Source organism: Chrysemys picta, chromosome 5 (genome assembly GCF_011386835.1).
Source record: "Chrysemys picta bellii isolate R12L10 chromosome 5, ASM1138683v2, whole genome shotgun sequence".
NCBI lineage: Eukaryota > Metazoa > Chordata > Testudines > Emydidae > Chrysemys > Chrysemys picta.
Window position 1 is genome coordinate 45,702,021 of NC_088795.1, and position 25,592 is coordinate 45,727,612.

The following is a 25,592-nucleotide window of genomic DNA, read 5'->3' on the forward strand; positions in this document are numbered from 1 at the left end:
AGGTAGCTGCCTGCAGTATCCAGGCATCCATGGGTAGGTCTATATCGCAATAAAAAACCCACAGCCCCAAGTCTCACAGTATGTTAACACTGCAATTAGACACCCATGGCTGTTGCCTGCCAGCTGACTCAGGCTCATGGGGCTCAGACTAAGCAGCTGTTTAACTGCAGTGTAGACATTAGGGCTCAAGCTGCAGCCCAAGCTTTGGGACCCTCTTAACTCTCAAGGTCCTAGAGCCTGGACTCCAATCTGAATGTCTACACCAGAATTAAACAGCCCTTAGCCCAAGCCAGAGTCAGCTAGCATGGACCAGCCATGACTGTCTGACTGCAGTGTAGACATACTTTCGGAGCCCAGCTCAATTAACTCAGGCTACAGGGCTAAAAGTCTGGGCTCAAACCTGAACACCTACAGTGCAGTTTTTAACCCTGCAGCCTGAGCCAAAGTCAGCCACCCCAGGCCAGCCACACCTGTGCTGCAGGTCTTATTCCAGTGTAGTTGTATCCCAGGTGTACTCTGAGCAGGGCAGAGCTGGACCCTCCCCTCCCTTGAAGATTAGCAACAACAGCCTCAACCTCACCATGACAGTGCAGGACAAGAGAGTTAATGGAGATAACAGGCCAGGGCAGCCCCTTACCCTGCAGGCTGGAAAGAGGGGACAGAAGCTGGAACCTGCCAGGGAATATGGAGACTATAGGGCCTTGCTGGGACAATAGGGGATTGAAGAAGCCAGCCCGGAAGAGAGGTTTCAGGGACTGCAGGATCCTATCTGGGGAACTGGAGAGTGGAGAAACAGGTGTAGGTGTGTGTGTGTGTGTGTGTGTACACATAGTTATGTGTAGAAGTTTGGATTTCAGTCTGTAATTGTCTCACACACACGGGGGGGGGGGGGTTCCTCAGGAGGAAGCTAAAAAACAGAAAACAGACCAAAAATCATTTTAAGAAAAAAAAATCTATGTTTTTAAGTCATGATTTTGGGGGTTCTAAGTTGTGATTTGTGAACTCTGTGGTTTAGGAATACTGAATACTTTAAGTGTCCTGAACCAAGTTTTCTGTTCTGGCCAATCTGCACTCAGCATACAGCCACATAAGAGGCAATGGTAACCACCTTTGCAGCTCCTGGAACCAGACGGAAACCAGTCTGGTCTTTAGTGTAAATCAGAGCAGCCCAAAAGGAATCCTGATCCCAGTCTTATGCTCTAGCCACTATAAGTTGCAGAAGTAATTCTGCATAGAACAGTTATTCAACTAAACACAACTTTAAGATTTACAAAGTAAGTCTGGCTTTATAGGAGGAGTGCATTTCAGAGATACCCTTTCACTGAGTAAATGGTAAAGCACAGAAGGGATCAAATAGCAAAACTCAACCTGGAAAATATTTGTAATCTCTCAGAGGGTCAGAGCAATGACAATGCTGAAAATTGAGTCCTGTCTACACCAGAGTTTGTACCTTTGCTAGTACCAGGGCAACTAAAAAACAGCTACACTTTTCTAGTGTGCATATGGTGCTAGAGTAAAAATAAAAGACCTAGAAAACTGCCAGTCTTTTCAGTTTTTATAACCCTAACCACTACCCTTGTCAAGATATCCCATCATATCGGCCTAGCTGAAGGAGGGCTGACACAAAAGAGCACAGAGACTATAAAAGCCTTAGTAATTTTACTGATTGTTGCTCTGTGGGGACTCACCACTGAAGTGCTCTCTTGTAGCTGCGCCCAGCATAACAGACGATCTCTTCTCCAGCATCCCTCACCAACAGTCTCTCCAGTCCCGTGGTAGTATACCTCTTCTTGTGACAGCCCTCCAGCCAGGTCACAATTTAATTCCACCCTTCCCAGGTAAACAAGAGTACAACACAAGACAGCCTTCTGCCACCTTTGAGGCGTTTCCTCAGCCTGTCAGTTAGGTTCAGTCTTCCACCCTACCTTAGCATTGATACACCTTATATCAGACTTATGCACCCTTTCCTCAGAGCTGGTAGGGGAATCCAGACCCTGGACCATGGCCTAGGGACCTTGGTTTAACAGTTAAAATTTGTATCTTCTTGTTTCATATAGCAACTTCCTACCTCCCTCTAGTTTGTGTTTAACAGAGGCTCGCCTCTGGTTCCCTCCCCATCCACCAGCTTTTCCCAGCGCCTCCTTTGTCTGCTGGAACATTGCTCCTTCAGAACGAGCTGCCTGTGACCTGCCCCCTTTCTAAGGCCCACCACAGAGATTCCAGAGAAAATGAACACATGACCTCAGCGCTCAGTGGTTTCTCGGTCTTCCCTAAACCTCCCTTATAGCTTTCACTTCCTTCTTTTATAAAGCCCCAGCTCCTCAACACTAGGGTCTAATAACAAATCAAGCTTGTCACACCCTCCAGGTGCAGCAAGGTGAGCTAACCGAGGTCTCAAACTCCTGTGAACCTTTTGTTCTCCTGCATGGGGTAGGCATGATATAATCACATTTTGAATGATATAATGTCCCAAATTTACCCCTAAAGCAACACCATTGATTTCAATCATATTACACCAAGGAATAATTTGATTCAGTATATTTTCCATCACTGTATATACTACAACCAGGAACAGGCTTTATGCAAATAGGTGCCTGCATTTTTATTTTAGTTCAGAGTAAACAGAGCTTATTCTGTGTGTAGGGGGGAAAGTATGGAGGAACTGGAGATCAGAAATGCATCCAGGAGAGGGAAGAAAAGATGAAGATACATTTATTTAATATTTAGGTACTTAGGACATGATACACAAAGAAAGGAGGAAGGACAGACAAGGGACACATAAAAAGGAATAGAAAAAACAAACACTTCTTTTCCCTGTCTTTCTTCCTACTGTTTTCACTCTACTTTTCCCACTCCCTTCCTTCTATTTTTCTTCAATCTATGCCTTTCTTTTGAAGATGCTCATTAATATGCATTAACCAGAGTTGGATTAAGGCATAGGCAATACAGGCACAGTTTCTAGAGTCATGTGATGACATCAAAATCTCAACTTTCATTTTTTTTAAATAATTAAGTCTCAAGCCTTAATGGTTGCAAATAAACTATGAACCCAGCATGACCACTGCAGTGACATCTGCCAGGAGTCTGACATCATAATTCTCAGAGGTATGAACTGTCTCATGAATTTTAGTAGGATGTTAATACCAAAACCTGCTGCTCTGGGGGCCCCACCAGCACCAACCCAACAGAGAACTCTGTATATAAAGGAGGAAAAGAGGGTAATGAGCCTGACCCAACCTGTCCCAAGCAGATACACCTGGGGATACACCTGCAGGGGTAAGCCACCCCTGGCTTCCTCAGTAGGGGTAGAAAGAATCCTAGCTGCTCCTAAGGTGTGTGTCCATATTTTCTGTTGGGGGGAAGGAAAGGGCATGCTGCTGCCTCTGCCTTTTTAGAGCCCCCCTCTCCTCCAATGGGAGGTGCAACCATCATGTAGGTGTGGAGCCACTGAGGTCATTAACCAGAATCTCAAAAACAAACAAACAAAAGAAGGGTAAAAATTTAGAGAAGTAATATAGGATAGTGGACAAACTGAACGGTTTAGAGCAGTGGCTCTGAATTTTTCCAGACTACTGTACTCCTTTCAGGAGTCTGATTTGTCTTGCATACCCCCAAGTTTCACCTCACTTAAAAACTACATGCTTATAAAATCAGACATAAAAATATGGAAGTATTACAGCACACTATTACTGAAAAATTGCTTACTTTTTCATTGTTACCATACAATATAAAATAAATCAACTGGAATATAAATATTGTACTTACATACCAGTATTTTTTATGTAACCTGTTGTAAAACTAGGCAAATATCTAGATGAGTGGATGTACCTCTGAGTAGCCTCTGTGTACCCCCAGGATTATACATATCCCTGATTGAGAATCACTGGTTTAGAGCACAGGTTTTTTACGGGGATATTGAACCTTTCATCTTTAAGTCACATGTTCAAATTTAGTCCAGTTATTACCTTGTTATGGCTGCTCAATAGTCTGTCCAATTCTTGGAGAACAGATGTCCACACCACAAAACCACCACCACAACAACTACTAACTGTGGACTGGACAAACATGGAAACCAAATTACACTGCAGTTTAGGATTGGGGCGCATTCTTAGCACAGAGAGGGAAATTTTTCTATAAGTGCCTACTTCATGGCTTGACATATTGTAACTTCACTGATAAAAATAGCTGATTTTGTACTAATTTATGCAGCCACCCCTTGATTGTGCAGCAATTGCCACAGCTTCAGAATTGTTATGATTGTTTATTAAGCACTGGTATTAAGCATGTTTGGCATTGTGTATGAAGAAGTTGAGGAAAAGAGTCACATTCTAAATAGATAGACAACACAACAGTGCTAGTTTAGCAGTTTTCTTTGTTCTTTTTTCTTCTATGTGGTAACGTAAAGCTTCTGCTTAGCATGTACAGATGAGGAAGCTATTTCTTAGATTAAAAATAAGAAAGGGTGTACAGGTGACATAATCAGAAAAGAAAATCTCTGTATTGTCAGTGCCTGCTGAGAATTGGTTACTGACCTGGTTATAACAGCCAAGCAGGTAAACCCATACTCAGGGCTGTAACTGAAATCCACTTAATATAGGCAACAAACTGCAGTTGTGGATTTACTTGTCACTATAACTATAAATCAAAAATCTGACCTAAAGGGCTGATCCTAAAAAAAAAAAAAAAAAAAAAGAGGTGAACGGTTTCTGCCATCTCCTCAAATCCATTGAATTCCTTCAAACTACCATCATAACTTCAGTCTTAGCCAGATGGAATGACAGCCAGCTCACTCTCATCCAAGCCTAAATCCCAGCAAGATAGTGTGTTAGTCAATTAACCACATTAGCCAGGTCCAAGGAAATAGAAATGTAAAGTTGTTTATCATCTCAATATTGGACATATGCACCAGTCCATGCTCCCTCAGGAGGAGTGACAGAATAAATCTCCCATTATAAAACATTTCTGGCCAATAAGCAATTATCCTACATTTCCTTTTGGGTACTCTTTGAAAGACAAGAACAGAGCCACTTCTGTATGACTTCATCTATCCCTACCAAGATCTATAATATATTAACACCTTCTGGTTAATGGTATCAATGGCAAATGATAGATCTAAAAGAATGATCATTTGATTTTTATTCATTGCCAGAAGGAGATCATTAACCAATTAAAGCAATGTCATTTTGGCCGTATCCAGGCCTAAAACCCAACCAGCCACAGTCAAGGAAATCTGAATACTCCAGATATAGCAAAAGTTGATTCAATATCACCTTCTTCCTAATCTTCCTCCAGAAAGGAAGATTATAGAAACACTGTCACGAGAGAGTTTCTTGAGCAAGGGCCTAACAACTGTGTCTTTAAAAGAAGTCATCAACATTTCCTTCAAAGGTTAGGGATTTTAAATCTCCTCATGATATTACTCCGTAGCTCCACTGGATCACACACTTCAGAGGACCAACTGGATAGTACCACAGAGGCCAGTATAGCGTGTCAGGCCAATGACAAGTGCTAATAACCTTACATAGTGTGCAGTATTAGGCAAAAATTTATTTCATAAACATAACATAACAATCCTTCCCAATCTTTCTTACATTATAAACAATAATCAACACAGTCAAAAGTGGGGAGCCCTTTTAAAGGGTCTGACAGTAAAGCTTTTCAGGTGGAGAGTGGGACCAGATGCACTAGAATTTTTCTGGCAGGCAGGGTGCCACTTTAAAGAATGTGTTTCTTTTTCTTCATTCCCTTAATTTTTTGAATGTTACATTTCTGTTCTTCCATAAACTCTCTCTAGTCCAATGCATTTCAATAGGTTAAAAATACATCCTGGATTCCCCTCCCCCATCCCTCCCAAAACTGTTTCTTGTAATAAGAGCTAAGTAATAAAAGTGGACAGATTTCAAATATAGTGATCCCTAACAGCCTTTCCTTCCTAGCATATATAAATAGCTACTTCTGGGGTACTCTGTAAAATCCTGAAAAAAATTACAATAAAATAGTAATTTTGTAATCTCTGTAGTTTAGTCATCTCAAATTTACATGCTCAAGACTCAACTAAAATAATTCTTGTAAATGTCAAAGGTTAAGAATTTGCAGAAATCATGTTTGAGGATTAGTCCTGCTTGCTTGGAGCTTTTTCTTTAGCTGTGAGGAACTTGTCTACAGCTGTAGGGACATAAATAGATCCAGGAAAGAAAATATACTTTCTTGAATGTATTCACTGCATCACATTTGGATTGTTCCTCTTCTTTCTTTTTGTCACTTCTGTTATCTAGATATATTGATCTGAGGTGTAGTGACCTTGGAAAATATACAAATTAGTGTGTAGCGATATATTTTAGTGGACTTTAAACTTTGTGATTTTATCAGTTTGTCAACAGCAAGGCCCTGTTGGATCTTTTGTTACTGTACCTCATAAGCCAAAGTAATCCTAAACCAAATATTTTACACTTTCACATTTTGGCAAGCTTCGGGGGCTTTAAAAAATTTTAATTTATTTTACAAGCTCTTTTTGTCCTGAGGCATAAAAGATTCTAATAAAGATTTTTCACATGCATTTTGTTATGAGTGTGTTCAAAATGTAATATTGCTCACAGCAGATAATATCATTAAAAATAGAATTAGGTGCATAACTACAGGAAAAGCAATAAATGGTCTCTTGGGAGAAGTAGCTGAAAGATGGAGAAAAGCTAACAAGTTGCATGGAAAGTCTACTGGCAACACAATGTGATTTTAATGTTCAATGTGTCATTCTACTGTTGTGCTTCACCAGCAAACGCTAGTACCAGAACTAGGTTTTACATTGTCCTAACTAAATTGGTTAAATACACAGCCCTCTAAGTCTAAAATGACTGTAACACCTACGTTTCCGTAAGGCATAAAAAATGGAAAGGAACAAAATAATACAAAACTTCTACCACTTTTTGTGTGTTGCTATTATGCAATATTGTTCCTATACCTCCACTTTGCAAGGCCAGCAGGAATGTAGGGAGGGCAGACTGGAGGCAAGGCCAGATAAACTGCTGAAGCCGAGAATCCAAAAGATATCCTATTCTAAATTTTTCAGATCCTATCTTGGTTTATGAAGGGACTATTCCCTCAGTGCTCCTGAGAGCTCATACATACAATGGCAGCACGGCTGGCTCCTGTTCCTGCTGCCATTGGCAACTGAGCGCTGGTTGTGCTCTGTGACTCCTCTAAGGAGAGTAACAAAATGTTTTAGGATTAATTGATGCTGCTCTGAGCAGTATTAGCTAATCTCTTTTTTCTGTCCATTGTAATCCACATAGGAGATGGAATGTACCACTTATACTCTATCTTTCTGAACAGCCTCTTGGCTGTGGCAAATATTTTGTAAGGATACTGAAGCAGCTACATGAAAGAAGGAAACAAAACTCATGACCTTTCCTTTTCTCCCTGATGCACACCTAGTGCAGGAAGCACCATAGTGCAACCAGGTGTGCTACACCTTAAAGTGGGTGGGTCTTGGCAAGACGGGGATGTGACCAGTGCTTTGCCCTGCACACCTTCCAAAGCCAGTGTGGTGGAGAGTGCAAGAGCCTCTTCTAAGCATGCTCAGCTAAGTGGCCCTGGAAGTTAGTACCATACATTCATAATGCTTCCAGCAACTGCTATTTGGGCACCACACTTCTGCATAACCCTCCACCTCCCTAGCAATACAGACCTGGCTTTAAAGATCACAATAAAGCCTTTGTGGGAATGAAGATGAAAGATATGTATACAAAAATATCTAACAACATACTTTGTAATAGTAGAATTCTGAGGAGACTGTCTCTCTGTCAGAATTTCTGACCCTTACCAGAGAAAGAAGTTAGGCACTCAGACATTAGCGACATCTCACTCAGAATTAATATGACATTAACTCTAACCACCTAGCAATAGTGATTCTGCACTCATCACCTCCAGGCTGGACTATTGCTACTCAATCAGTCTGGAGCTGAAGGCAAAGACTCCAAGAAAGGTGCAGCTTTTCCACTACATGGTGGCCTAACTCCCAAGCGGTCATGTTGAAGAGAGCAGAGCAGCTAACATCAGTTCTCCACAACTTTCACCTAGTTCCTGTTTATTATCAGATCTGTTTCATGGTAGTGGTCCTGATCTTTAAGGACCTTATTGGTCTGTCTTAGGAACCACACCTTTTTCATTGCGGTGCTGTATTTACTATGATTATCTTGCATACTATGGCTGAGAGAGACTAGGGAGACAATACCAAGGATCTTATCAGCTCATAGTCCCAAACTGTGGAACTACCTATCACTGGAAATCAGGATAAAGCCAAGTCTTGTTAAGTTCTGGAAATGATGCAAAACTCATCTCTTCATGAAGGCATTTCACAAAGAATTAAGCAGAAGAAAGAAGCATCATATGAAAGACTATAATTTATAAATAGGAAATGAGAATGGCAGAGGATATGGTCCTCAAACCAGATTTACACCATTTACTTAAATGGAGCTGTGTTTGATGTAAAGGAAACATTGCCTCCGGTGATTCAATAACTATGTAAAGGCAACTAGATTCTTTGATGAGGAGTGTTCCGTTTTTTTATTTGTTTGCTTGTTTTTGTATTCACAACACACCCAACACCACCCTAGGTTGGATGAAATTCTGTATGTTCTTTTATTTTTCATTTTTCATATACATTTGTTATGACAAAGAATAAAACTGGCAGGTGCAAGAGTATTCACTATTGCAACTGCTAGTAAAATATGTCAAAAAAAGATTTTCCGACATTGCAGGAGCCCTGGCTGAGCGGAAGAAGTTGTTACCTGAAGGATCTAGAGCTGCCAGTAAAGAATTGTTTTACTTTATACAAAACTTGAGTTCATTTCCACGGGCCCATATCTATTTTTTTTGTGGTGGGGGGATAGACTAACAGCAACATCATATCATATTAACAGCATTCTTCAGTTCCTTACTACATTTCAAGGCAGGCCAGTTGCTATAGCTGACAACAGATTGTGAAGCAGTTCATAATTTCAGTTCCCTTTACATTCACAGGTTTCAGGAGATAAGAGATCATTATGTCCTTACCAGAAAAGTTAGTACCTGTTTTTTCATGGAACAAATAGTTGATTCCAGGACTGCCGTTTGGGACTTCCACCCTCAAAAGTTACCTTGATCCCTAGCAGACGATGCGTGGAGGACTTTAGGACCAGGGGAAGTCCGGGAGGAAGCAGGAGAATTGAACAGCTCCCACCTGCTCGGTTTGAATTGCTTTCAAAGTTTCATCTGCAGATTAGAAGTTTGCCTTGGAGGTTGGAGCAGTAGCCAGCGACTCTCTCCTTCTTCGGATAGACACTGGGCCCTTCCTCAAAACATTCAGGAAAGCTCTTGAGTGAGTGATGATATCTGCAGGCATCGGCTTTTGGGAGAAGGAGGAGATTCCCCTGCTCTCTGGAGGCAGAAACTGTTCGACTCATGTTTTCTTTGGATCACAGAAGAATTGCTCGGAGGGAACATTCACTCCTTCCTTTCTACTTCTCCTGAAATGACAAGCTTGCTCATTGCTCTGAAATAGCTAACCCACCCCGGTGCAGTCACGCAGCTGATCACTAGCACTCGGGGAGAGGGGCTTGCGTGAAACCTGGCGAGCAGTTCTGTGTCTGCAATGAAGTGGCCTCTCCTGTGCAGCATGTTCAGCGTTGGCAGGTACAGCATCCCGAGACCTGTCACCAGGAATCTGGAGGATCTGGACTCAGTGCAAAGTATCCTACTGCACAGGTTAGTGTGAGGGGGAAGGGAGCTGAAAGGCAGGAGAGGGAGCTCACAGACCTTCCCTTTCCCACCATGCACTCAGTTCAGACTGGTGAAGAACTGGTTTTGATTTTTTTTTTTTTAATGTAAGTGAAAGGCATTGGCAATTCTTGTTTTCCACTTCTTTCTAGCTGTTTCCTCTGGGACAGGAGCAGTCGGATCTGAAATCCTTCTGACCCCCGTACACACACAGGCAACAGGATCTCCTGTAATTCCACTAATATGCTATGATAAAGGGAACTTCTCCAACCCCTTCTCTCTAGGCACCCCGGAAAGGGGTGTATTGCTAAACTTAAAAAAAAAAACTGGAAGGGCTAAGAACTACTGTGTGACACCCTCAGCCACTGAGCAATGAGCTTCCTGTAGAGAAAGATAAATAAAGAGATCATCTCTCACTGTGCTCGTTGCTTAGTTTACAGACCCTGCTCCTGTGCATGACACGCTGTGGCTGTGCTGTAACAGACACATGATACTTACAAGAGGCAGCAGTTCAGTGCAGTAACTACTACCGCTCTCAGAACCAGCTAAAAATTAAAACTGGGAGACACAGTTATTAACTTTCCGCTTTCTCCAGGAAGGTGATTAGTGGGCAGAGAGTCTTTTGTTGTTCAGACAGGAAATGAGAATGTGCTGTTTCCCCCTTTTTCTGTTATTCAGTCGAGGATGGGGAAATGTTTAATGTTTGACCTACAAAAGAAGCATGCTCGATAAGAAACCCAAACTTTCAAAGCATTATAGGAGAGGTACGATTCGGAGGCATGGGGCTAAAATGGATTAGATGGAGAGAATATTGAGCCGGGCCTATTTGTGTCGGGTAACCAAGAGGATGAGAAGAATTTTTACCTCTTTAATGCTAAGACTAAATAAAAGGGCTGGCTGATTTTAGAATACAGTAAGTAATAATTCTCTTGTTTAGCTCCCTGTTTTAAGGGTACTGGTATTTACTGTAGTTGCCACATAGAGAGGGAAGGAAGGCTGTATTGATACTTTGTAAGGGCACTATAAAAATCTAAGCAATACAATTTGAGGGGTTTCAGGGAAATATACAGGCTTACACTTAATAGAAATGTTGGGGGAGGGGACAAGAGGAATCACTTACATGATCATCTTGAATTTTTCTGCTTTTTTAAAAAAAGCACAACGCTATGCCAGATGGGAAATCGTCTGGACCTTTGAGAGTGCAAGAGGAACGCTGAAAAGAAATTGCTTCTTTTCCCCCTTCCCCCGCCCTCACCATCCCTAACATGCAATTTTCCACAGTTTTCCCCAAAGAAGCACTCACAATGAGACCTTATCAAAGGGGCTAGTAAAGAAAGGACGCTAAAAAAAAGATCCCAAAGACAATTTCCCAGCACTAACTAGAAAAGGCTCATGACTAAATCACACATTACAATATGAAAATGATTCTATTGAGCAGTATTTAATAAAAGCTCATAAGTAGCCTGTGTCTAATAGAGCATCTGTTTCTCAAAACACACTTTCTGCTAAATTATTTTATTTGTTATTGCAAATGAAATGCAATCTGTCATGTCAGTGCCAGCTCCAAATAGATATCGCTACTGAAAATGAAACCTAATTATTAACACAGCTGCAACTGAAAAAAGTTTAAAATCAATATCTACAAAATTGTAGCTATGAAAATAGAGACAAATGCTACCCTGGAAATAAATAGATAGGGAATTCTGGAATAGACCTGCCCTCATATCGCACTGTGAAGCAACTTTATCTGAATTACAGATAAATGCTGCCATATGCGACTGGGAACCCTCTGAAATCTGAACAGTATGGATGCATTTGTCAGAGACTGTAAAGCTGAGTGGGTGTTGTGGGTTTTTTAAGTCACAGTAGCAAAATGTTGCCCAGTAGTATTTCTTATTTTAATTTACTTTCCATGCACTGGAGTACTATTTGTACTTACATTTGCATTTTGACTGACTGCAAAGAATCACTGTATTCTTTGTGCTTGACCTATATGCCATATCTAAGTGATCCTAATAAAGGCTGTGGAATTTAACAAAAAAAAAAAGCAAGTTGTGGAAAAATCCAATTTCAAATTATTACTACTTTAAATGCTAATAGGCAATGGTTGCTGGGAATTAAAGTAGTTGGTGACTCTATAAAATACTCCGCCAAAGGAGTCACCTGGGTTGGTGTGATCTTCCTGATTTTTTTTTTCATATTTGTCTTCCAATATTTGTTCTTCTTACTGCACTGAGGACACCAATGACAGAGGAAATGGAAAGAGGCAAAAAAAAAAAAAGTGAAATCTGCATTTACTTATTTTGTATGTGGTATTTGCAAACCTGAAGGCTTTTTCCTCAAAGTTTCTATTATTTTCTGTCACAAAGGTAGCCTTCATTATGGCTTTAGGTTATCTTAATTTAAATACACTAATCTAAAATGAACACCGTTTCCCTATTAAATTCACCTTGCCTTGAAGTAAACTGTCCCCACACAGTAATAGCAGCAAAGTTGTGAACAAAGGTTTTATGATACTTTATAAAAGCAAACAAACAAGCATTAAAGACCTGGAAGTCCATGCCACTCACCCTTCAAACACAAGCTTTTTTTTCTGCTTGTTTTTAACTTTACATTTTTTTTCATATTTGTATGTCTTCCCTTCCCTGTTTTGCTGATTACCAGATGTCCCTTGGAGAACACAAATGTACCCCTACATTGAAAGGGCCAGGGTAGTGAATCTTTATTAAAATAAAATCTTTTTTGCCCAAATAAATCTGTTAGTCTTTAAGGTGCCACGGGACTCGTTGTTGCTCTTAACAAAAGAGGGTTTTTTTTTTCTTCCAACTTTGTTTATTATTTGAGCAAAGTAGGCGTTAACAAAAACAAACAGAATCTTAAACTAAAATGAAAATCACTTCCCCACTCCACTGTGGTTTTACTTGCTTGGTATTTATAATATCATATTCCTATTAGTTCTCCAGTTGACCATAGAGTCTTCCAAGAGAAAAACAAGTCGAACAGACCTGAATTTCAGATATTAAATAAAAGCAGCAAATAATCTTGTATAGTTTTCTCCGTTATCTTTAAAGAAACAAAACCTGTAACTTCAAAGTCCAGTGGAAAATGGGGGAGAGGAAGAAAGCTGGGGACCATTTAAAATGTTAAGCATTGGCAGTTAAGAAAGACACATTCTGTTGTAGTCAAAGCACATTCATTGTTTGCTAGGGTCTATTTATACTGGCTATACTATGCAAAGGGGCCACAGAGCTGGCAGATCCACCCACCAGGAAATTGTCCTGGCTTTGGGGGAATCTCTACCCCAATAGAGCCAGCAGCACAACAGATATATGCACATTCCTCCTCTCCCCCCCTCCCCCCGCCAACACACCTACAGCCTCTGACATTGGGGGTGTAGATGGAGGGGAAAGGGTGTGGCTGAAAAATCTCTGTTCTAGCTATTCCTGTAGTGGTCCTTCAGGGCCATAGATAACAGCCATGAGTTGAAGCAACCCTGGCTGGCCCCAAATACAGGAGGTGCAAAGGTGACATGCAGTCACCATGCCATCACTTTCAGTCCTGCACGGAGGGGAATTCAGCCACACCCAAGACCCATGGCTATATCTTGTCTACACTAACCAAAGAAATCATGCTGGCATCTTTTTAGCAAATTATATTTAATCATGGTTCCTAGGTAAGGTGTTAAGATTGGTCTTGTTGTGTCAATAGACCAAACTGTGCTATAAGAGAGTGAGGGCACTTCCATATTTATAAAAGCAAAACAACCATTCTTTATACTTCTACCACAAAAGAGAACACGTTTTCTGCAAATGCCAGACCTTCCTTTTGCAACTTCCCATTGGAAAAACCAGTTACCAGTGAATAACAGTGGAGAAAATAATACTCAAAAGCAATAGTTTAATTTTCAATTTAGTCAATAACTATATTTATTTTCATTTATATAAAGTAATGCGTTAACCAGTTGTCTAATAGGAGATAGTTATTATATCAGTGCCAACGATAGCCTGTGGCAGAACGTCTGTTTGTTGTTAATGCAGGAAGCATTGGAGAGAAGGTTCACTAGACTTCCAAGTCAAGAGTGTAGTACCAGTCCAGCTAATCATGTTAAATATAAAGGGTCTTCCATATGAATGATTATTTCAAAGCTGCTTATAATTCTTCTGTATAGGGAATGGTGTCAGGGTTTTTCCTTCCACAGAGATCTTATGGGAAATTCTGTCTCTATTCAAATAACATCCTGCTGTGAGAGACAGTGCGTTTCTTAGTTGTTTCCACACCAGCAAAAATCATAAATGTTTCAGAAAATATACTTGGGAGATTTGCCACTACTGCTTTCAGTAAACCGATGTTCTGTGGTGCTTTGCTCTCTAATACGGTTATCCTCGAAAACAGCAGTACATGGACTTTCCTTCTTTTGGGGAGGGAAATCTGTACTTCTCACTTGTTGAACTAACAACTGGAAACAATTAACCAACCCTTGAACTCAGTGAAATTTAACATAACAGTCTATGCCAGATGGTCCCATCACTTCTCAACAGAGACATTTTCATGTGCTGTTCGCTGCATTAAAGGTGCTAGCAAATATAAATGGAATTAAGCAGGGAGGGATTGAATATCTCACCTCCAACTCTTTATTAAAATCCTGATTTCTTGTGTAATATTCCATTTAGAAAATCACCAGACACTGGGTAATTTGGAGGAGTTCATGTGTCTCCTGTTTATCCAGAATGTTTCGTTTTGAGGAGGTGAATTGCTTGAGAAGTTGGGGTTTCCCCACCTGCTTATCTGGAAGTAATATACTGTGACTTGCCTTCTTTTATCTTGCCTTTATGCCATGCCTTAAAATTACCATGTGCTAGTCTAAAATAGAAGTCATAGGTCTGAACTTGTTTAAGAATTCTCCACCATTAAGATTGGTATACTTTCAGTGAAATTTTTATGTCACCTAAGATAGGAAAAGCTTAAACCCTGCCTATTACTTCCTATCCTGAAGCTGAACTGAACAGTTAGGGTTTTTTTTGTACTACTACATGTTTTCTTAATTTTCTCTTATTTTCTTCCATAAGAAGAGCATATATACATGTATCCTTCCCTATATGTGGATGGACTTGTATGACTAAGCCTATATACTTGCATTCATAGATAATAGGCTTTTACTTTTAGGAGCAAAAGCACAAGTCTTGCCTAGAGCCTACTTCAGAGGGACCACAAAATTCTAGTCTGAGATTTCTGTAACAGTCCCAGTTGAAAAGTTAGTTGTGTAGCTAAGAAAGATGTGTCCAAAGCACTCCTTTGTTAATTCACTTGGAATCATCTGTTCACTAGTTAACATTTTCTGTGAGACTGTCTCAAGTACAGAAGTTTCACACTAGAATCTTACACCTACTGCAATAAGCTCCAGCAGTGTAACGTCTAGATCTTCAGAACACAGACCAATTCCGCACTTTTAGAAATGTTCCAACAATTCTATCCCATCCCATTCTGTATGCACCCTAGCATCTTGTTGTGGTTATTGACTACAGCTGCGCATCCAACATAGGTTTTCATTGAATTGTTTACTGTGACACCCAGTTTTTGAGTTGATAGAACCCTGTAGGATACCTTAATTTTTTCCTCCGATGTGTATTATTCTGCATTTGTTGACACTGAATTTCATTTACCAATGTGTTGCTCATTTAGGTCTCTGAAGTTCTTCACTCCTCTGTGGTTCAGACTAACCTAAATAACTTTGTGTCATCTGCAAACTTGCTATTTCACTACTCACCTGCCTTTCAGATAATTTAATAAATGTATTAAACACTTGGGACCTAGTATGAAACCTTGAGGCACTCTGCTGTTAACCTTTTTTTGCCAAGGTTAACATTTAACAAGGTTAAATGCCACTGTCCATTTAATCCCACGCTTTCTGTCTCCAAGCCAGTTTTTGATATATGACGATATTTTTGCTTCTCACCCAGGGCCTACTTAGCTTCTTTAGGAGCCTCTTGTGCAGGATCCTGTCAAAGGCCTTTTGGAATTCTCAATAAATTGTCAACTGGTTTTCCTTTATTTACTGCTATATTGATATGTTCAGAGAATTTTAGGAGATAACATGTTAAAACTACAACTTGCCTTGTCTGCACTGAAATTTCAATAATTAGCTAACATGTTAAAAACACTTTAATAAAAGGCCTCAGGCATTTTCTGGACTGGGATTTAAAGTTGTGATATTAACATGTTGACTTTCACGCTCTAACTAGCACATTTTAAGTATAGTGAAATGGCACACTGCTTTTAACATGTGCTAAATCGGTCAATTCAAAGCCTAGGATTTCCCAAGGCTTCAACTCAGCCAATTTAGCAGGTTAAAGGCAGTAGTTTTGTCTACACATCTTAAATTCTAAGCTATCTAAGGCCATAATGAAAAACAACCATGAACCAGCCAAAATCTCTGGTAAAGATTAAACTGCTGTTGTGGCAACTAATCAATAAGCTTTAACCTTGTAGCTGTAGACCTGAACCATGTTTACAGCTAACCATACCAGTAATCAGAGGGGTAGCCGTGTTAGTCTGTATCCACAAAAACAACGAGGAGTCTGGTGGCAGCCTAAAGACTAACAGATTTATTTGGGCATAAGCTTTTGTGGTTTAAAAAAAACCCATTTCTTCATATGCAGCATCTGAAGATGTGGGTTTTTTACCCACGAAAACTTACGCCCAAATAAATCTGTTAGTCTTTAAGGTGCCACTGAACTCCCCATATCAGTAATGTGTTACAAACACAATTCAAAGCTGTAGTGTGGATAGGGCTTTAAAGTACCTTATTAACTAGTAATTGCATTAGATTTGAATTGAAAAGAATTTCAGGGTTTTAACTTCTGCTTTTTTTATTACTGGAACAAGATCTATGGTTTGGGAAAGGTTTAGCGTTCCTTAAAAAATGAGCTGGATTCCAAAATGTTTGAAAATTATTACAGGCCACATGAACTTCCCAAAGTGACCCTTTTCATTTTGTTTGTTCGTTTGTTTTGAAAACTATAATTTCACATGAAGCAATTAGCAAAATTAAAGATGATTCCATGTAAACATTTGCTTCTGTTGAGTCAATCATATTGATGTATTATGTGCCTTCTAGCAATAAGCAAGCCATCAGTTTATCCCAAATAGTGGTTGTATTTGAACACATGCTTGCTTTTGGGATAGCAGGTGTAAGGGGGAATCACTACTGGAAATAAGTTTATGTTCAGTTTCTATTTTATCTTAGTTCCGTTCTGGGGAAGGTAGTGGGGCCTGGTGGATAGAAAGTGAGCAGAAACTCAAAACACCTAGGTTTTGTCCTTAGCTCTGTCACCAGTTCTGCTGGGTGACTTTAGGCAAATCACTCTACCTTACCCTACCTCAGTTTCCCTACCAGTAAAGTGGTGATGACAATACTGACTCCTTTTGCAAAGCGGTAGGAGAGTGAATGATGAAAAGCCTTGAATAAGAGCAGAGCTTATTATTATGGTGTGAAATACACCTAAGCCCTGAGTCTTTCCACTGCTGGTGCCAGGGTCTATCCCTCGCAAAAGAAGGCGCAGTCCGCTGTTCAGGCTGAGACGTGAGATGGGAATCGATACCCTCGCCCTGGCGTGCGGCCACAGGGGTCGTGTCTGTTGCTCCGGCCCCGCCTGCCCTTGTCTCTACTGGGGGGACACAGCGCCTGGGGGGAGCGCTCCGGGGCTGAGGCCGGGCCAGAGCCCGCGCCTAGCGGGGAGCCCCCCCGCGCTGTTCCGCAGGCCCGGACCCGGTGCCGCGTGGGGGGGGGGGGAGGCTCAGGCAGGGAGGAGTCAGAGCCCGAGCCCGACAGCGCTAACCGGTCGCGGCTGCAGCAGGAGCTGCCTCGCCGCCACCGGCCTCTCTCGCGCTACAGGGCTTCTCCCGTCTCCATGGCACCCGGCCGGCGGCACCAATAGAAGGGCGGGACGGGCATCACATGTCGCCCTCGTGTTTCCGGGTGTTGGTATCATGGCGGCTGGGGGCTGCTGGGCTCCGTAGCGGTGGGGTGAGAACCCCCCCGGCATGGAAGAGCCACTGTCGTTCGAGATGCCCCGGGAGCCGGCGCCGCGGCAGGAGGAAGAAGCTGCGGGCGGCAGCGACGAAAGCAGCGAGACCGGCTCCTGCTCTGCATCGTTCTCCGGGGGCTCTGAGTAAGGGCGCCCCCACCCCGTGGGTCTGGGGTAGAGAGTGACCGTGTTTTCTGGCCCTCGCTATCGGGAGGGAAGGACTCAGTTCTGGCCAGGCTGCTCCGTCCCCTGGGGTCAAGCGCTGCAGCCTTCGCTCCCAGGCTGGCTGGCTTCCAGGGCACCCAGGTGTGAGAAAGCGCACCTCGGCATCCTGAGGCTCCTGCCTCCCAGCACCATTCAGAAGAGCTTGGATTTCATGCTTCCACTCTTCAGTTGTGAGAACTCGGGCAAACAGCTTCGCGCTCTGTGCCTCTGTTTCCCACCGTAGAAAAGGGGTAGGAAGGGCTCCCTGTCCTGTCAGAAGGTGCTTTGAGATTCTTGGGCGTAAGGTACTGTAAAAGGGGAAATGGCCTCACTACAGTTTCAGTCCTTATATTTGAGTCCATATAGGGAGGTTCAGTTAATCAATTTTGTTAATCTTATGAATAATTTAAATAGCTCCCAGAAGGGGACTTGGCTGTTAAAAGTAATATTTGTAACAGTTTATTATGATTAAAATAACTATTCATGCATAAATATGAATGTGCCAAGTATTATGCATTTCTGCAGATTATGGCAGCTGGGATCTGAAAACCTAAAGTTATGGTTTTTAAGTCCATATTTAGATACGTAGATAAGTGGTGTGATTTGCTCCCAGGAGCTTCTGTTGATTTCAGATGGCTACAGATGGTTGTTGTAGGGTTACACTGTTGTTCTTTCCCCTAGTTAAAACATAAACCATGTTGATTCCCCACTTCCCCAAGTTCTGGGCAGAAAACTGATTTTTTTTATTCTGTTTCCAAAACATTGTTCATTTTGTGCTGGTTGTAGGCTAAAGCCTCGCCTACACTTAAAAGTTAGGTTGACGTAGCTACATTACAGGTATGTGAAAAATCCACCCACCTGAACTCTGTAGCTATGCTGGCCTAACCCCAATGAACATGCAGCTAGATTGATGGGGGGAAAAAATGTCTCCGTTGACTTAGCTATGATTGTTTGATATAGACTGTGGCCTGGTCTACACTACGGGGTTAGGTTGATTTAAGCTGCCTTGCATCAACCTAGTTGTGAGAGTATCTTCACTTAATTTGGCTCCTGGTGATGTAAGTGCCTCTCTGCTGATTTAGTAACATCACCTTCCTGAGTGGCATACAGTCATGGTCAATGTAAATAGGTCCACGCAATGTCAGTGTAGACACTTAATGGCTTACACATTGATTGTTACTGGCTTTGAGGAGCCACCTCACAATGTCCCACACTGACAATACAGTCAATACAAGCGCTTCTGGTGAGGATGCACACCACAAGCACAAGGAGCCAAGTATGCACAAGCGCGTTAATAACTGTGATGGCTGTATGCTGACATAAACTAGGTCAACATAAATTTGTAGTGTAGACACGGACTGTGGCTACCCTATGGTGCCAGAGCTGTGCCAGTATAGTTCTGTAGTGTAAATGTAGCTTGAGTTTTCTGTAGCTCCTTGCTATGTTTGGTGGAATGAGTAAGGGCCTCAGCCCACAGAAGTAGCAAACACCTTGAAATCTACAGAAACCTGTTACTTCTGCACAGCTAACCTACTGCCTGATCCTTTCCCTGAGATCAGAATCCTGAAATAACCTTGCTACTGTTGTCTCACCTTCCTTTTTATTATACTACTCCAGCCTCTGTTGTAGTGACTATTTTAGATTAAGGCTGGAGTAGCAGCCTCAGAGTAGCTCTGCTACTACAGTAAGGTCTGGAAGTTTGCATAGGAATTCTTCTCTTCCAGAAACACCAGTAAGGTTCACAGTTACACTGCTTCTGTGCATCTCATTAGAGTGTTATGCTTCTTCTGGAGGCAAATCCTGTTCCCTGCAGATGACCATCTTGTAACTAAGGGCAGATCTAAGCTTAAAATGCTGCATCAGCACAGCTTCACTGATGCAGTTATGCCCCTGTAGCACTTTAGTGAAGATGCTCTAAGCCAGTGGTGTGCAATCTGTGGCCTGCACGCAGCCCAGCACTGCTTTAAGCCAACGAGAGCGAGCTTCTCCCATCAGTTTAGTTAATCCACCTCCGCGAGAGGCTGAACCATAGCCTCAGAGTTTACCACCGAGCCATGAGCTCTAGCTCCCAATCAGCTTGGAAGCACTGTGAGCCTTTTTCAAGCTGGAATTCTTGGGGCTTCCAGACTTCCTGCTGCAGAGCCAGGGCTCCCCAGCTGTTCAGCATAGATCCTAAAAGCCCTAGATACTGGTCTCCTCAGCAGCCCACCAGGCAAGCTGGCAGAAACCAGGCAGGGTTCTGACAAAACTAGGGTTACCATATTTCAGCAAGCAAAAAAGAGGATGGGAGGAGCCCCGCCCTAGCCCCGCCCACGTCCTGCCCTAGCCCTGCCCCTGCCCCTCCCACTTCCCGCCCCCCTCAGAACCCCCAACCCTCCCCCCGCTCCTTGTCCCCTGACTGCCCCCTCCTGAGACCCTCCCCCCATCCTAACTGTCCCCCTAGGACCTTACCCCCTACCTGTCCTTTGACTGCCCCAACCCTTATCCACACCCCCAGACAGACCCCTGGGACTCCCACGCCCCATCCAACCACTCCCCACCCCCTGACAGCCCCCCCCAGAACTCCTGACCCATCTAAACCCCTCTGCTCCTCCTGGGACCCCTGCTCTTAACTGCCCTCCAGAATCCCACCCCCTACCTAAGCCTCCCTGTTCCTTGTCCCCTAACTGCCCCCTCCTGAGACCCCCCCCCAACTGCCCCCCCTGGACCCTACCCCCTACCTGTACCCTGACTGCCCAAAACCTTATCCACACCCCCCCCAGAACCCCCCCCGAACTCCTGACCCCCCGTCTCTTGACTGCCCCCTCCAGAACCTCCTTGCCCCTTCTCCGACCCCCTGGCCCCCTTACCCTGCCGCTCAGACCAGCGTGCTGGGGAGGAGGAGCAGGGGGAGGAGCTCCAGACTGCTGGTGCAAACGGCCAGCTGGTGATCTGCGGGAGGCAGGGAGGGAGTGCTCTCAGCTGCAGGGGAGAGGAGGGGGAAGCGGAGGAAGGGGCTCTCTCTGGCTGTCAGAGCCCCATGTAAGTGGCACCATCCGGCCGGCTGCCCTGTCAGCCGCGCGCGCTCTGCATGGGGGGGTGGGGGGGTGAAGTCCGGACATTTACAAATTCCGCCCCGGACGCTATTTTTAACTCTAAAAGCCAGACGTGTCCGGGGGAATCCGGACGAATGGTAACCCTAGACGAAACCCTGCCTGCTTCATAAGAAGTTTGTCAAAAACAACATATTTCCACAAAACATTTCAACAAATTAGCATTTTCTGCCAAAAACCTGTTTCATCAGAAAATTCCATACCAGCTGTAGTTACCATGTTTTGGGTGTGATTCATATGCGCTAAAAACCTAGGGGACCTCTTTTCTCCTTTCCCCATTTGTCATTGTGTGGTTAAAATTCTATTAAAAACTTAATTTGTTAGTACAGATTTCTTTTTGTTTAGAAAGTAACAAATATGTATGTGGTTAGACAATTATTGGAAATATTTCTATAATACTTTTAGATTTGGTTTCAGCAGAGGGAGAAGAGAACAACTAGTGAAGATAAACTCAGTTTTTGCACAGTATCATGTGGCCTAATTGTTGGAGGTTGAAGCACTTCACTGTGTTGCATAGATGACCTATGTTCTTAATTTGTAATTTTTAAAAGCAGTCATATTTCTGTCTGCCTCTCTTGCTTTTGAAGTTTTTTGTTTCTGTAAGATCAGAGCACAGCGTATACATCCTTCCATTCTAGTACATCTTTATTCACATTTTTACCAAGAAACCTGCACAGATGTTTTGTAGCTGACTCTGAAAGCACAGCAATGCTAGTTGAATGTAATTCATAGGTTTCAAAGAGTAAATCTGTATGAAAACTGATATCTTGCTCTAATCAGTTTATTGTCCCAACTACTTCAGTGTCAAAATCCCTACTAATGAACCAAGGTCATTCATGCTCATGCCTACTACTCTAACACATTTCATGTCTTGAGGCCGTATTGTATTGAGGGGGAGGAAGAATGTTTTCTGATGTTCAACTTATACAGTTTCTTTCAAATCTTTACCCAGGAAAGAAGAGCCTTAGTGGATGGGTGAGGCTGTGTTGGTATTGTGGCCCCACTATCTTGCAGATCCATGGGGAAGGAAACTCCCAGGCCTGCACAAATTTACAAATCCCTCTATGCTGCTGCTCTGCTTGCTCCTCCCTCCCCAGCTGCAGTACTCCTGTGGAAGCTGGAGGATGGATAATGGGGATGAGGATGGGAGAGACATGGAGACTCAGTTAACTTTCCCCCCAAGCAGCATGAACTTGTGTGCAGATGTTTGTTTGTCTGCAGATGGAGAATGCTGTGCAGAATGACTCCTGCCACCAAGTTATTTATATTATCTTGGCAATTAGGAGTCCAGGTGTGGGCTAGGACCCCATTATGGTAGGTGCTGTACAAACACAGAAAACATATATTCCCTGCTTCCAAGACGTTACAATCTAAGTAAACAAAACTGTGGATCTTCCTCAGAAGGGCTCTCATGGGGGCCTCAGGAAGGAAAAACAGTATCATGGAGTTCCTTCATAAACATTCCATCAGAAATCTGTCCAGTTGGAGTCACCTCAATTGTCCCTTAGATCTTCAGTTATATAGCTGACTGCATATAATGTGCTTTACTCACCTAAACCCATGGAAACCTATATTACCAAAAGAGTACTCTTAATTTAGACTGACTACGGAACTAATATTGTACTGTTATCAGTTCTAAATGGAAGCTTATTTTATTGATACTTAAAAATAAACCCAGTTGGTATAGGGAAGGGAGGTGGAAATCTTCCCATAAACAAAGCATTGATAGTCTGTTATCTTTTATTGCTAAAGTACACTGCTAACTCAATTTTTATTTGTATGCTGTTCATAAATGCCATCAATACAACTGTTCTTTCCGATGGCTTAAGGGAGAAACATGGGAGAGAATGGACAAGATGTCGTTCTTGTTTCTCTAAAAGAGAACCCCTCACTCTGATGGATAATGGGGTTACTTATTCAGACATGGCTGTGAAAGGAACGGTTCAATGAAATTGGCTTCTGTGAATGATGGTTTTGCAATGGATGAATAGTAAGACACTATAAAAAGCTACTTCAGACTCTGGAAGGACAGTTGTGGTTCTCCCACTGCTTTTTTTTCCTTTCTTTTCTTCCGTAAGGATTTTTATATTCAACATGATCTAGAGCACCAAGGCCATAGAATTTCAAGAGAGAGACTTTTTCTCACTCCCTCCCCGAAGTAAACAAACGTAGTTGGTATTGCTATCTTCCTTGTCTGCATTAGCATTTAATTGTGTTTCTCTCTCTCTCTCTCTCTCTCTCAGCGACCTTGAGCCTGAATGGTTGGACAGTGTGCAGAAAAATGGGGAATTATTTTATCTAGAACTGAGTGAAGGTGAAGAAGAAACTCTTCTTCAAGACAGTTCTTCGGAGGTGCCTGCAGTGAATCATGTCAGGTTCCGTGACAATGAAGCTGAGGTAATTCAAGAGGGACCACGAAAAGAAAGAAAGTATGAACCCAGACTGAAAAAAATCACCAAAATTTTAAAAAAGAAAAGCCTTTTACCAAAGCATTCTGGTAAGAAAGGAACTGGTGGTAGTTGTGGGCAACCTTCTGGCCCAACCTCCATACTGAAACATCAATCCACTCAGAAGGTGGGAGTCATAGTCCAGCAACGGTACAAAGATGTATGTGTTTATGTAAATCCAAAAAGACTACCCAACGATGGAGCAAGGGAAAAACTCAAGCTTCTGGAGGCATTGGTAGGGATTGTTCATCAGTCTTCATGGAGCAGCAGAAGAGCTGAAAAGCAAGAACAAGACAGAAGCAACAAAGGGATCAATGAAGAGAAGCTTGTAGTTCATGGCTTGGTCCCAGGCAGCTCAGCCATAAAAACAGGTCAGATCTTGATTGGTAAGTAACCCAATGAACACTGATGTGCTTGCTCTGATTAAAACCAATGCAGATACTAAATTACTCTTTAAATTGCAGCAAAACCTCTACTAACAAGCATTTTCAGTAGATATAAAGGATAATTTAAATATTTCTGACATTTTAAGTATATTTGAGCTGGTTGGCTCATAACTCTGAGGTTCTACTGTAACTGGAATTTAGTTGAACACAAAACAGCATATATAACTTATTTTTATTAAACAAAACAACCATATGTTTTGGATACATAAACTTCTCTTATCAAAATATGATCCACATTTACAGCTATCTTAAAAATAGTTTAGGCCTCAACATATTTGATATTAAATTCGGATTTCATTTTAAACAGGTTTATCTTCTAAAAGAAAAACATTGTAATTGAAATAAAAAAATTGTATTTAAATAAAAAAAAACATATTTTTATTTAAAAAAAAAATCAATTTTTATCCACACTAAGCTATAGGCACATAGGCTATTCATAGACTATTACCAATAAGCAATTAATGTGTTTTTGTGCTCCTGGCATGTTGGGTCTTGGATCACTGGGGACAATTAATGCAACTCTCTAGGCAGCTGAAGTCTATAGGAGTACCATGGTTGGAGAGGGAGACAAGATAAGTGGGACAGCATATACTAGTTTTGACTGGGTTCAAGAGGAGCAGCAAACAAAGGCTCCAAACTGTGTAAAGGGTGAGCCTGAGCTGATTCAGTGTGTGAGGCACTGTGGAACAAAGAACTGATAAACTGGTGTATGGACCTACAAGAATCCCGTGCCTGGTGAGATTAGCCTGCATGTAGACTTTCGGTTTTGTAATACCTTTTTTCTCTGTAATATTTTTGTCCTAAATGTAATGTGGTTTGTGAAAATTGATTGGTCACTGGTAAACCTGTCATAGTTTCTGGTAGATAGTCCAGCACCTGCAGTTCTTCTAAAGTGAGATTTGCTTGGAGAAGCACTGTAACTAGGGTTCCCAATTTTGGTTGGATGTATTCTTAGAGCTTTCATCACATGACATAATCTTTAATTAAAGATTAATCTTTTATTCTTGGAGACTTCAGGACAATCCCGGAGGGCTGGCAACCCTAACTGTAACTTGCAAGGAAATTACAGCCCAAATCCCTAGTCTGGAGGGAGAGGGACATGAATTCCTACCCTGAAAAAGGTGATGGCTAGAGGCCTGAGATCTGAGTAGGAGTGCCCTCAAGGAGACTACAAAGGGATCAGAGATGCAGTTATCCCCGTGGCAATTTTGTGGTAATCCAATAAGACCGTCACTGTGTGATCCAAAGTATGAAGCTTTGAAATGTATGTATATGTGTGTATTCTGAAACTAAATTAAAGTATGGGAGGGAAGCATGTTGGGTAAGGGAAGCATGTGGGCGGGGGGGAGGAATGATAGTCCTATGCCACCATTTTACGGGGTCTTGGTAGAAACTGCAATTACCTTAAATGCTCAAGAGGAAACAGTCTGTAAGTATAATGGTCTAAATGTATTGTGAGAACAGATACATACTGCACAAAACCTCTACCTGTTCATCTGTAAAGGACTGGTGATATTAGCCTTCAAATTGTTCTCTGGAGAGAAGGGAGTGAAGATGTATACTCTGGATGGGATTTTCAAAAACTCTTAAATAATTTAGGAGCACAAGTCCCATTTGAAAGTCAAA

The 25,592-nt window shown here is 42.1% G+C and overlaps 1 protein-coding gene and 1 long non-coding RNA gene across 12 annotated transcripts in view; one reads left to right on the forward strand and one right to left on the reverse strand.

Annotated features, from left to right (window-relative positions):
• Positions 1–9,177, reverse strand: part of LOC101933921 (uncharacterized) — a 30,560-nt gene extending 21,383 nt beyond the window's left edge. The window contains exon 1 of one of the 2 annotated variants that reach the window (XR_010601772.1): positions 9,067–9,177. This is a non-coding gene — a long non-coding RNA (uncharacterized LOC101933921). Of the gene's footprint in view, positions 1–9,051 lie in introns of both variants that reach the window. The other variant, XR_254883.3, reaches the window with a different exon arrangement.
• Positions 9,178–9,233: 56 nt separating this feature from the next.
• Positions 9,234–25,592, forward strand: part of INTU (inturned planar cell polarity protein) — a 113,967-nt gene continuing 97,608 nt past the window's right edge. For 2 of the 10 annotated variants that reach the window (XR_010601771.1, XM_065597677.1), the window contains exons 1-2: positions 17,676–17,921; positions 23,317–23,906. Coding sequence is in view for 9 of the 10 variants with exons in the window: in XM_065597677.1 (XP_065453749.1) it covers positions 17,794–17,921; positions 23,317–23,906 (718 nt within the window). In the remaining variant the exon portion in view is untranslated. Of the gene's footprint in view, positions 9,742–17,656; positions 17,922–23,316; positions 23,907–25,592 lie in introns of those variants that run through there. The other 8 variants (XM_024110370.3, XM_065597674.1, XM_065597673.1 and 5 more) reach the window with 8 other exon arrangements.